Source organism: Paralichthys olivaceus, chromosome 5 (genome assembly GCF_024713975.1).
Source record: "Paralichthys olivaceus isolate ysfri-2021 chromosome 5, ASM2471397v2, whole genome shotgun sequence".
Taxonomy (NCBI): Eukaryota; Metazoa; Chordata; class Actinopteri; order Pleuronectiformes; family Paralichthyidae; genus Paralichthys; species Paralichthys olivaceus.
The window spans coordinates 482501-495649 of NC_091097.1; the positions used below are offsets into that span (position 1 = coordinate 482501).

At 45.8% G+C, this 13149-nt stretch overlaps 1 protein-coding gene across 10 annotated transcripts in view; it reads left to right on the forward strand.

Moving 5' to 3' along the window:
* LOC109645663 (caskin-2-like) overlaps positions 1-13149 on the forward strand; it is a 35438-nt gene that overhangs the window by 1433 nt on the left and 20856 nt on the right. For 8 of the 10 annotated variants that reach the window (XM_069525464.1, XM_069525462.1, XM_069525465.1 and 5 more), the window contains exons 2-3: positions 546-901; positions 12677-12728. In XM_069525464.1, coding sequence (XP_069381565.1) covers positions 808-901; positions 12677-12728 — 146 coding nt within the window. In that variant the 5' untranslated portion in view covers positions 546-807. Of the gene's footprint in view, positions 1-545; positions 902-11155; positions 12544-12676; positions 12729-13149 lie in introns of those variants that run through there. The other 2 variants (XM_069525467.1, XM_069525472.1) reach the window with 2 other exon arrangements.

The following is a 13149-nucleotide window of genomic DNA, read 5'->3' on the forward strand; positions in this document are numbered from 1 at the left end:
AGTTGTACTGTGATTAACTGTAGTTTTACTGTAGTTCACTGTAGATGTACTGTGATTAACTGTAGTTGTACTGTGATTAACTGTAGTTTTACTGTAGTTCACTGTAGTTGTACTGTGATTAACTGTAGTTGTACTGTGATTAACTGTAGTTGTACTGTGATTAACTGTAGTTTTACTGTAGTTCACTGTAGATGTACTGTGATTAACTGTAGTTGTACTGTGATTAACTGTAGTTTTACTGTAGTTCACTGTAGTTGTACTGTGATTAACTGTAGTTTTACTGTAGTTCACTGTAGATGTACTGTGATTAACTGTAGTTTTACTGTAGTTCACTGTAGTTGTACTGTGATTAACTGTAGTTGTACTGTGATTAACTGTAGTTGTACTGTGATTAACTGTAGTTTCACTGTAGTTCACTGTAGTTGTACTGTGTCTATCTGAAGTCTACCTCTGCTGACCTGTGTGAGGATGAGGAGTGGTTCAGTGTGATGAAGAGTTCTCACTCAGATGAACTGATCTTTGTTCTCGTTTCTTCTTCCTCTCAGTCCTGAACACATCACCCCCCCGACGCCCAAACTAGAAGAAGAAGAAAAGTCGGACCAGGAAGTTTAGCGTTCCTCTGCGGACTCTGAGGGAACATCACTGAGGACTTTAGCAGCACAGCCGGTGTTTCCTGGCTGAGCGTCACAGGCAGGAAGTGGAGCGTCTCACCTGAGGCAGGTCCACGTCTCCGGCGCTCAGCATGGCGCTCTGAGGAGGCGGCGGGATTTTAAAACGAAGCCGGTTTGAAGAGGAGGAGGTGGAAACATGGGGAAGGAGCAGGACCTGCTACAGGCGGTGAAGAGCGGAGACCTGACGTCCACCCAGAAACTGCTGAGCAAACTGAAGAGCAACAGAAACAGTAAGTGATGCTGAGGTTATATCTGATTGTGACTGTATATAAAGATGATCACTGACTGTATATAAAGATGATCACTGACTGTATATAAAGACCATCACTGACTGTATATAAAGACCATCACTGACTGTATATAAAGATGATCACTGACTGTATATAAAGATGATCACTGACTGTATATAAAGATGATCACTGACTGTATATAAAGAGGATCACTGACTGTATATAAAGACGATCACTGACTGTATATAAAGAGGATCACTGACTGTATATAAAGACCATCACTGACTGTATATAAAGACCATCACTGACTGTATATAAAGACGATCACTGACTGTATATAAAGATGATCACTGACTGTATATAAAGACCATCACTGACTGTATATAAAGATAATCACTGACTGTATATAAAGACACTGACTGTATATAAAGATGATCACTGACTGTATATAAAGATGATCACTGACTGTATATAAAGACCATCACTGACTGTATATAAAGATGATCACTGACTGTATATAAAGACCATCACTGACTGTATATAAAGACGATCACTGACTGTATATAAAGATGATCACTGACTGTATATAAAGATGATCACTGACTGTATATAAAGACCATCACTGACTGTATATAAAGACCATCACTGACTGTATATAAAGATGATCACTGACTGTATATAAAGAGGATCACTGACTGTATATAAAGACCATCACTGACTGTATATAAAGACCATCACTGACTGTATATAAAGATGATCACTGACTGTATATAAAGAGGATCACTGACTGTATATAAAGACCATCACTGACTGTATATAAAGACCATCACTGACTGTATATAAAGATGATCACTGACTGTATATAAAGACCATCACTGACTGTATATAGAGAACAACTGACTGTATATAAAGATGTCAGAATATGTTGACAGACTCTTTGAGGTCGTACGATTTGTCTGTCCCCCAAATCACAAGGATCTCCCAGATGGTGCCCAGGATTAACAATAGTGTGTGTGTGTGTGTGTGTCTCATCCTCTTCACTGATTTAACCCAGGAATATTTAAAAACCTATTTCCTCAAATTAAAGCCAGTGACTCTGGTCTTTGTGAAATAAAGTCTCCGAGTCCTGTAACGTCCTCGTGTCTTTCTCAACATCTCTGTCTGTGAGAGACGTGGCTGCTCATCACTGTCCCATTAGCAGGACCTCGTAAACCTGTCGTCCCTCCATGAAAAGCCAACGGTTGAGAAGTGAAGCTAGACAGCGAGTTGGGGTGTTGGTGGAGGGGCGCCGCTCTGGAGGTCTGCTGTCGCTCCACTCGCTCTGTCTCATGTCTTATTCATGAGTTTGGGTTCAAACTGGGCTCAGCCAATCATCTCTCAGAATCGTCCCTCTCTTCCCGCTGCAGCTCCTTCACCTCTGAAGATTTCTACAGGAAGGGAAACATGGTGACGGTGGAGGAGGTTGTGATAATAAAGTTCGTACAACGTCTGTAGTTTCTGACCAACTCACAAAGTTCCACCATTATTTTCATTTCTTCTTTGTGTCTGATGGTCATCTCGCGTGAACTATAGTGTCACTGCCCCCTCAGGATCTCCTGTGGTACTGCTCATTTGTAGACTTTGAGAAGTCGTGCGGAGGAGACGTCTAAACTCCGCTGTGTAAAGATCAGGGTTGTTGTTTACAGCTCGTCCACACCGGCCTCGGTCCTCATCACCAAAACATCTGGAACCTCCTGTGGAGCGGCCGGTCACAGCAACATCAGTCTGTTCATCACGCGATGACGCTGCTGTTGTGTTTGTTTTCTCTGATGAACTTTAACTTTCTCTGGGGAGGAAAACGTCTCCACTCATTTACTCAGACCCATATTTTGCAAAAGTGCATCTTACTCCGTAGAGTAATTTTAGAGTAAATCTCTTGCTCGCTGTGGAACGTCTTGTGTTTCCTGCTGACAAATGGGGAACAACTGAGTCACTTGACAGGCCTCATATATAACTGGAGCAGATTCAGAGATTCACACTCTGCTCTGTTCACACTCTGAGGAAAACCCAGAAACAGGATGTTTCCTTCAGAGTCTCTGCTCTGCTCCGTGGAAAGGTCACGCAAATACAGAAGAGTGTTTGTTCAGCCACTTCTTACTCTGCTGAGGTTCTGCTCAGTTTCCGTCCTCTCGTCACAAAACACCAAACTATAAACGGAGGAGATATTGAGGAGGAAAACTCCGAGGCAGGTTTGAAGTCAAGTGTTAAAGTCTTTCAGACAGTGATTGAGCTGATGGTGTTTGTCTGTCAACTCTACTGTTGGTGTGTTAAATGTTTAATTGGGCCACTAAACACACTGTAGGCTTTAAAGTAGGCCATACCTCTGACCAGGGAAACAAAGCTCTGGTGTGTGTTGGGACCGAGGGGCCCTTCAGGATCACTGGCTGTCACAGGTTTGAGTCCTGACTCCGACGTAATGTAAAGAACAAAAAACTGAAATATTTATATTCATCTCTGGGTTTGAAATTATGAACCACGACTTCAGTTGTCTTCAGAGTTCAACTTAGAGTGTGACGACACTATTTTATGAAACATTCAAAACCTCAGTCAAGGTCAGTCCTCTTAAATCAACACTAGAAAACTTTATTAACTTTAAACCACGTGGAGAACGTTTCCTCCTTCGCTCCCTGAGTCTGTTCTCTCTCTCTGCTGAGTGGGTTCATCTCCTGAGAGAACAAGTGACTGAGAGTCTCCATCAGCTGAAGAGTGAAGCTGAACTGAGATCAGTTCTTAACAACCAGAGTTTATCTCCAGTGTTCAGCAGAAACTTTAAAACATGAAGAATCTGAACAGAGCAGCAGCTCTTCTGGTGGCAGAGGATCATGGGTAATATCCAGGGTTCAGTTGTGGTTCAATGGGACGACACAGTCAGAGAGTTTGTGTGTTTTAAGTTGTTCTTATCACACCGATGTTTGTTCCAGTGATTTATAATGACAGGCTGAGACGTCATGATTGACAGCTGACACTGACTCCTGATTGGTCAAGCAGGTGCATGGGCGGGACCTTGTTACCAGTGGTCACATCTAAGAGATTTTAGCTTCATTTTTGTTCAGAGGGACGAAGTGGAGACGTGTCGTCCGTCTCGGTCGCCCTCCTCAATGTCTCCTTTTCTGAACATGTTGGTCCAGTTCGGACTCTGACGCTGATTCTCTTCATAAATTGCTGCCGAGTTTGAGTTGAACGAATGAACCCACGTTTGAAATCGTCTCCCAGCCTCTGGGTCGTCTGCTGAACTGATACAGACACTTGATAAACACCTTCTCTGTGTAATTGGATTTGTGTTTTGCCTGTGAGGAAGCTCACAGCAGCCGGACATGGAAGCAGACCCTCTCTTTTTCTAGTCTTTGAAAAGAAGGAGTAATGAATGTAGTCTGAGGCGATGTCCTGTGTGGACAGTGGGAGACAGTGAGTGCAGCGGACTAATGGCTGCTGCAGCTTTTCCTTTATCTGCTGAGTTATGTAATGGATGTTGTGCACCAGGTTTGCTGTTGGTTGGTTTTTCTTTCAAACCAGCTCTCTCTCTTTTTATCTGTGCAGTTCAGAGGTCACGTGACTGAGTGACTGTGAGGTTTTTACACGTGACGTTTACACACACGCTTCGGTTGAATACATTACCCAGAATCCTCCTTGGTGATGTATTCAAATGAATGTGTTACTTTCTGCACGAATCGTCTCTGTCTGAGTCGCTCGTCTTGATTTGGGATTTTAGAGAACACTAGAACTGTGGGTTTATTTATGAAACTCTTCTTGTTCATACGTGTCCGTGTCACATGACATGTTGTCAGGCCTGTTCCTATGGACGGGGATTAAAAGCGATTATGCTTGTTTTAGTTTGAAGGTGAAGACGTCGTAGTGTGGACGTAGCCTGAGAAGAGAGCAGCAGCTCAGCGTGACGTCTGAGTCGCAGCTGTGGGCTCACATCTGAAAGTTTCACTTATTCATTTAGTGCGTCTGTGCCAGCCATTGTCAGAACCGTGGAGTGTGAACGCAGAGGGAAGAATGGAGGTGGTGATGTCATGGTGTTGGTATGTGGACCCCATGGCAAAACCTTCTATCCCCTTTCTGAGGCTGGAATTTGACTCCACTGAAATACAGCGGACGTCGAGTGTTTCCTGGGTTTTCGGCTGGCGACAGTGAGAGTGCGGCCTCATGGGTATTTGATCACACGGCAGCGGACTCTTTTCCCAGCGAGGATTTAAGACGACTTGACACGGCCTCGTCGCTCAGGCTGAAGAAGTGGTTGTTTGTGGTGTGGATCTTAAATCAGTTCTAATCTTTTCAAATTGAGTTTGTTGAAACCTGAAGACACACCGGACCAAGAGAAGGAGACGTTCTGATGCAGTCAGTCGATGTCCTCTTCACCAGCAGGGCCCAGACATGGACCCTGTTTGAACGAGTCTGGAGTACTGCAGTACTGTGGAGTACTGTGGAGTACTGTGGAGTACTGTAGTACTGTGGAGCACATCACGATGTTACCATGACAACACGCCCACGTTAGACACCATCGACAAACCAATCAGAGTCATGTATAGGTAGACGACGCCCACGTAGGTGACGACGATAGGACGTAGGTTCGTGAGACAAAATTCTTTTGTCCCTAAATTACAAAGTGAAACTAAAAGTTGTTGGTTTTAGTTTCAAATCAAATGAACAAACACGAAGCTTCAGACTCTTGATCTGCTGCTGTCATTACGTCACCTTATCTCTGTTACTGTAACTGGAGGCTTGATCTGCCGCACCCACTCTGAGCACCATAACAGGCCCCGGTCACATGTCCGAGGCTGAGGGAGGACGGAGGAGGGAGGTGGGGGTGTCTGGGTGCCGTGAGGGAAAGTCCATTATGATCAGAGGAGGAAGGGGTGTGGAGCCGAGCTCACATCCCTCTGAACAATAAGTGTGGAGTGCTGAGCCGCTTCTTGTTTTAGGTTCGGATAGAAACAGGAACACACCCTCTGCCCCGAGACTCTGCCCCGAGACTCTGCCCCGAGACTCTGCCCCTCACAGAACGTGAAGAGGTTCCTGAAATCAAATGATTAAAAAGGAGGTGAAATTATGGCTCTGAAGAATTTGAAACCTTGGCAGTTGAAGTCGTCAGGACCAGCGTTGGAATATTACAGCAAATGTGTGTGATGCTTTAACTGTTTAACACAAAGGCCAATACAGAGAAAAACCCTTAATCTGAGAATCCAGTGACTGATGTGGTTTAACACACAGAACGTCTGTCATCTGTGTGATAATCTGATTAACTACACAAATCACAGAGAACATCAACAGTGGATCAGAAACAGACTGAACACAGAAACATCTGTCCAGTCCCCGAGTTTCTTCTGTGAAACTCAGCTGCCAACTGGACCAAGATGAAGGACGTTTTACTTTCAGGGTTATATTCAGTTCATGTAAAGCAGAGAAACACGCTGGAGGAAACAGTTCATACTATCAGCACTTATCAAACTTTTTCCTCTTCTTTAAATCTTTGACTCATTTAATGGACAAACTGTTAAAGATTAAATCTGTGATGTAAAGCAGCATAACAGAGCAGCGAAGCCACAGACTCACTGAGCACCAGAAACTACCTGGCAACACGGAGAGGAATCTGTGCTCGTCTGCTCCGAGTGGTTACAAGTGTGTTTTGGTTGCTGTTTGTCAGGAGGCCAGAGTCAACAGAGACTAATGAGGACTCAGAGAAGAAGCAGCTGGAAGCAGCTGGAAGCTGTTGGAAGCTGCCACTTCATTCTCAGTCCTCTGGAGAGGACGGCGTGGAGACAAACAGAAAGCTGGTGGACAGCAGACAGAGCAGACAGGAGCTCCTCAATGAGTCGTGAAGCTCAGCACGTTTACGCTCAGTGGAAAATAAATGGAAACCTTTGAGTTGTTGTTCACATCCGAGCAGATTGTTCTCTCTCACCAGGAACCATGAACGACTGAGCATCAGTGCTCTCTGCTACTGAGATTACATCATAGAACATAATCAAAGAAGGACGACGGCTCCCAAAAGTGAAACCAAATAAGCTCTATCGCCCCCTGGTGACAGGTTGAAGCATAGGTCATAAACCCCTCCTCCTCTCTAGCTGCTTGCACAGGAGCCTGCAGAGTGAGACGCTCCGCAGTGTCTCTGGATTTATCCACCTGAAAACAGTGGATCCAGAGTTTGTCTTTCACACATGTTGAACACATCGGGAGGTTTTCTGTAGAGACGCCTTCACAACAGCAACAAATCGGGGACATATTTGTTTTCTTCTTCTACTTTTCCTGTTTGTGTCACCCCCCCCCCTCACTCACAGTGAATCAGTGGAGGCTGCTCTGCTGGATTTAGTCTCACTCTGACATTAGTGTTCACACATGATCCTCCAGAGAAGATACAGAGACCTGAGGAGTTCAGGTCTGACAGCAGCTTGTGTGTTAGACGGAGGCGTTAAGCTGTAACCTGGCCGTGACTTGGAGTCAGAGGACGTGGGGGGGGGGGCAGGGTAATGTTGTGTTGACGGAGGCTCTCGAGGCGTGGAGCAACTCTCAGGAACAAAGCCAGGACTCGGAGCCGGGCCCCTTCTACACTTCCTTTCCCAACGTTATTGTTCCACAGAGCGAGAGGCAGAACACACCCCTCCCCCCCGAGGGAAGCAACACACTCACTGAGTGACAGGCTGATCTCGACTGATGCGGTGGAACTTACCAACCTCCTCTCATTTTCTGAGCTTCCTTTCTCCCTCGTTTATTCTCCGATGGAAATTCACGCTCCAGTTTCCAGCTTCACACTCACTCAGCTTCAGTGCTCGTCCTCACTGGAGACGATGGCTGACAGTCACGGATAAAAAAATGAGAAACAAATAAGAAATAAAAACTAAAAGTTACCGAGCACTGTAAGAGATGAGTCATAATTAGATTTAGAAGTTGTCTGCATTGATTTAAAGAACCAAAGAGTCGCTGGTCATGTGAAGAATAAAGAAGTAAACTGAGCTGCTCATTGTGGGAACATGTGAAGCTCTTGACCTTATTACGTTTTTATGATTATGATTTTTTCTTTATAATTGAACTGAGTTCAATTCTTTTATTATAATTCATTCTTCTTTTTGCTGTGGATATTTTTTTTGTGAAGCATTTCGTTACCCTGTTTAGAAAAGTGCTCCACAAATATCAGTTCTATATTTTATCGTAAACTCTGGATGGTTCAGAACCAAGGATCAATCCACAGTGATGTCAGGGGGGGTGGAGCCTAAGTGAGAGGTTATGACTAAATGAACCCTAACCCCTAAATGATCAGTTTTATTGAAGAAGACTTGAAACTAGAGATTGAGACATTGGCGGGAACGAGGCGATAATGCCGACAACACACACGCAGCAGAGCTGATAAGACCGCTTCCTTCTTCAGTCACCTCCTCAGTCAACCTGAACCTCCGTCTTCTCCTCGCAGCCCAGCGCTCACATGTAAACAACGTGTCTAAAGCTGACGTCTTTTGATGGCAGCTGAGTTTGAGGCCTGCTCTGTCCCAGTGGTCTGGATGAGGATGTGAACAACATGAGACACACACGTCTGAACCAACACGACAAAACAACACAAAAAGTGTTTTGTGAGATTATTATTTATTTGTGTGTCGATGATTGTTTTTGATTTATCATTTAGTCTTTGACTTATCGAACAGTAAAGTGAAAAAGGGTGACAGAATATCTGGGGCAGCTTTTGTCTCTGTGACGTTCATCTGCGTCCAGACGCTGAGTCTGAGCTGGAGGACAAACCTCTGCCATGTCCTCGTCCCTCCAGAGGACAGATAAGATACAAGAAGAGCTCCTCCTCACATCCCTGTCCTCATTCAGTCAGCAGATAAGAGACAAACATGTCCCACTCCTGCGTTGGACAAACACTTCCAGAGTTTCCTGTGTTCCTGTGCCAGAGGAGAGCTGCTGATTGGTTCCCACGTTTCCCTCCGAGACCTCAAATCTTCAAACAGACCTGCTGCATCAAACAAACCACAATCTCAAATCACAGAAGAGTTTGACTGAAGGACGCAGAGACGCAGCTGAATCTTTTATTTTTTTTACATATTAGACATGAATAATTGTATTCCTTGATTCTTCTGCCAGTGTCTCCTGTGGCGATAGATTCTCAGTTTATGTGAAAGAATGAACTTCATGTCCTTCATCGTCCATTGTTGTGACACAGTGAGGCTACGTCCAAACCAAAGCTGGTTTCAGACATGTGCGGCGGAGGATCTCTGGAGAGCTGGAGCAGCAGTCAGAGGCAGGAAGTGACGTATTAATCTGCTGTGGAGATCACAAGATTTCATTCGATTTTATTTAGGTTTTATTTTCACATCAACACTGGCGTGAGCTCCTATCACCGAGACTCTTGATGTCATCTGTCTTCGTGAATCGCTCCACTTCTTCACCAGAGATATTTGTGTTCCTCTGTTTTTCATTTTTGTGTCTGTGTCATGGCAGAAGCGTGATCAACCACCAAAAGTCTGTTTTTGTAAGTTAACCAGGTTAAACACTAGTGGTGCAGGGGAATGTTGGTGTCCACACACTTTTGGCCACTTGTTTTCGTAGTATTGAAAGTGATCTTGCAGTAAACCATCAGAAACCACGTGTAGATCAGTCGGTTTTATTAACCAGATGAAGACACGCATGGTTTTCTCTATTTTTCAACAGCTGCGTTCGGTCTGTTTATATTTAGGCGACGAGCAGTGATGTGCAGTGTAGCTGTTGAGTGGTCGGAGCTGGTGCTCAGCTGGGTTTCGGGGAACGGTTTGTGACTGGAGTCGGTTGCGGTGTGTTTGGAGCTCGGCCAGAGCTCTTGAACTGCTGCTCGGCCTCTTCGCTCCACCACAACGAGAAGAGAGGAGAACGCCGCGCTGTTTGTTTATCGTCTTGACTGCAGCCGCTTGAGTCCTGAGAAACAAAGAGATGTGTGAAGCACAGCCTGCCGACGTGTAATCATAGTTTTGATACTGGCAGCGGTCGTCTAATTTTAGTCGTTCCTTTTTTATGACAGATTCTCTTTCAGCCTGAGACTCTGAGGCCTGATCCCAGCGAGACTTCTCCTCCTGCAGGAGAAAAAAACCCTCCTCCTGCTGCATTCTTGTGGCAGAAAGATCCGCTGGACGTTAGACTTTCAGCTGAAGTTATAATAGAGGCAAAGTCGCTGCAAATCTGTGGAGCTGAAACCGAGTGCAGCTCTGCCCCTGGCCTCTCCGCCTCGCTCCATAAACAGCAGTAAAAATAACTTTGAACAAATGTGCAGCAGATGATGATGAAGATGAAGATGGCCTTATGAAGTCAGCTACAACATTTAGCATCAACTGCTAACGTTTCCTGTCAGTCAGTCATCGAGGGTTTGACATGAATCAGGTTTTCATCCAAACTCAGTCTGACGTTGAACTTAATTTAACCCAAACCATCAGAATAAGATGAGTTAAGTCTCTGCTGCTGTTTGACTCTGACCTCGAGAGTCGTCCGTGGCTATAGGGCGTGGTTGTCCTCCAACCAGGAGGTCGACGGTTCAATCCTCAGTGCACGCCGATGCGTCCTTGGGCAAGATACTGAACCCCTCATAGGTGTTGAATGTTCTAATTTTAAGTCGCTTTGGACAAAAGCTAAAAAAATTACATGAAATTCAGTAATCAGAATCTTGTCTCTGGCTGCAGATCTGGTCTGTGGACCTGGTCTCTGGCTGTAGATCTGGTCTGTAGATCTGGTCTGTGGACCTGGTCTCTGGCTGCAGACCTGGTCTGTGGACCTGGTCTCTGGCTGTAGATCTAGTCTGTGGACCTGGTCTCTGGCTGTAGATCTAGTCTGTGGACCTGGTCTCTGGCTGTAGATCTAGTCTGTGGACCTGGTCTCTGGCTTTAGATCTAGTCTGTGGACCTGGTCTCTGGCTGTAGATCTGGTCTGTGGACCTGGTCTCTGGCTGTAGATCTAGTCTGTGGACCTGGTCTGTGGACCTGGTCTCTGGCTGTAGATCTAGTCTGTGGACCTGGTCTCTGGCTGTAGATCTAGTCTGTGGACCTGGTCTCTGGCTGTAGATCTGGTCTGTGGACCTGGTCTCTGGCTGTAGATCTAGTCTGTGGACCTGGTCTGTGGACCTGGTCTGTGGACCTGGTCTCTGGCTGTAGATCTGGTCTGTGGACCTGGTCTCTGGTCTGTGGACCTGGTCTCTGGCTGTAGATCTAGTCTGTGGACCTGGTCTGTGGACCTGGTCTCTGGATTACTTTACCTCACACATGAAACCTGGACTTGTTTTCCTGACTCTAATTCAGGTTATGAGAAGCCAGATTTGAAGCCAGAGTTTTTGTGGCTTCCCCTGTTCGTTCGCTCTGTGTCTGGATTTCTCTTCCATGTCTCGCTTCATGTGCTGATTTATTCCTATGAATTATAAAATCCAGGTCATTATCAAAGCAGCGCTGCCGCCCCCCCCGGGGAAGCCTGCTGCGTTTCCCCGGGACCTTAAACACTTCAAACACTCTGTATTCTGTGGTGGTGATGGTGATGGTGGAGGTTCAGACGTGTGTTTCTGTGCCGGTCTCCGGTTCACGGGTAGATCCACTGTCTAAGGTCGTTTTCCCACCCGACCCTGCAAAGCCCCCTGCTGACTGACCTTTGACCTCCTGTGACCTCTGAAAGTAAACACTCACAATCAGTCACAATTGATGAGTGAGATAAGAAACAGAAACTATCTCTGACAAACATTTATTAAACGTTTGGTCCATGTCCCATCTGCTAACATGGAGCAGTCAGGGTTAACTCCATGTATTCTGCCAGCCAACAGGGACAGAACTGTGATTGTGCGATGATTCCGAAGCGTCAGCGTGGCCTATGGAGCGATGCAGCTTCCTGAGCGTGGCGTTTTAATGACATGCTGATGAGACTCAGGCCGGGACGCCACTGTACCGAACAGAACATGGACTGTCAGAGACTCCGCAGTTTACAGCCCTGATGCCACAACATTCCACAGAGTGAGAGTCAAACTGAGGCTGCAGGAGGAGGAGCTGCTGGACGTCTCTGTGGATGAGGTCAGAAACTTCTACTGGGAAGAAGAAGAAGAAGAAGAAGAAGAAGAAGAAGAAGCAGGGAGTCTTTGTCTGGCTGCGGATCAAAGAGCTGCTGAGTTTTACTCCTCAGGATCTTGGTGGCGAAGGATCCTCTGACCCGGCCCAGGAGGTCAAACCAGGGTCAGAGGCTAATGAGGCTTTCTCAGGAGGTCCCACGGAGAGAGACCGAGGAGAATGTACGCTCAGGTGTCTCCATCCGTTGAATAAACTCTCACCCTCCTGACACCGAGGCTACATCCTCACAACTACGTTTTCATTTTAACGTATCACTGAAACGCTGCCGATCTTGTTTTATTTTGAAAACTCTGGTTTTGTGTTTTAGTCTGAACACAAACTGAGACTTTAGGAAACGGTGACGCCCACGTCCTCTTCTGATTGGTTCTCATCAGTCACATGACTCGAGTACCAGCGGTGAACACAAAGCGTCGCCAACACTTCCTGTCAGGAACAGCTCCCCCTCGTCTCTGCTCTGACTCTTCACCATCACTGCTCCTCCTTCAGAGGAGTTTCTGTTGCTAAGCAACCGACTGCAGCGGAGACACTACTTGTTGTCCCACAAAGGTTTGTGGGAACACGTTCAGTAGTTTTCTGTATCCTCCTGACAAACGATCAGAGTTGGGTTGAATAAACCTGTGGAAGGAGCAGTATCATAAAATAATCACTCATTCATTCTGTGTTGTTTTGTGTTTTCTAGAGCTGCTGGGCTCGACCAAGAGACTGAACGTGAACTACCAGGACTCAGACGGGTGAGTGATGAAGTCAGCACAATGCTGCTCTGTGTCCAGTCGTTAGACTGCTCCCACTGCTTCTATAAAACTGTTTCCACTCTGCAGTGAAGGAAATCTCCGTGACTGGTTCTGTTCAGATGAGTCAGCAGATTCTGGACTCGTTCACACCTGGTTTGTTTCAGAACTTCACACTTTTCAGTTTGGTCTGAATCTAAATATCACGTTTCTCAGACCACGGTCCAGACCAGACCTACTACCCCTCAACTGACAACACACCCACGTCAAACGCCATCTACAAACCAATCAGAGTCAAGTATAGGTAGACTCCGCCCACGTAGGTGATGATGACAGGACGTACGTGTGTCAGACAAAAGTCTTTGTGAAACCAAAACTAACAGATCAGATGAAACTATGAAACCAACACATGAAGCTTCAGACT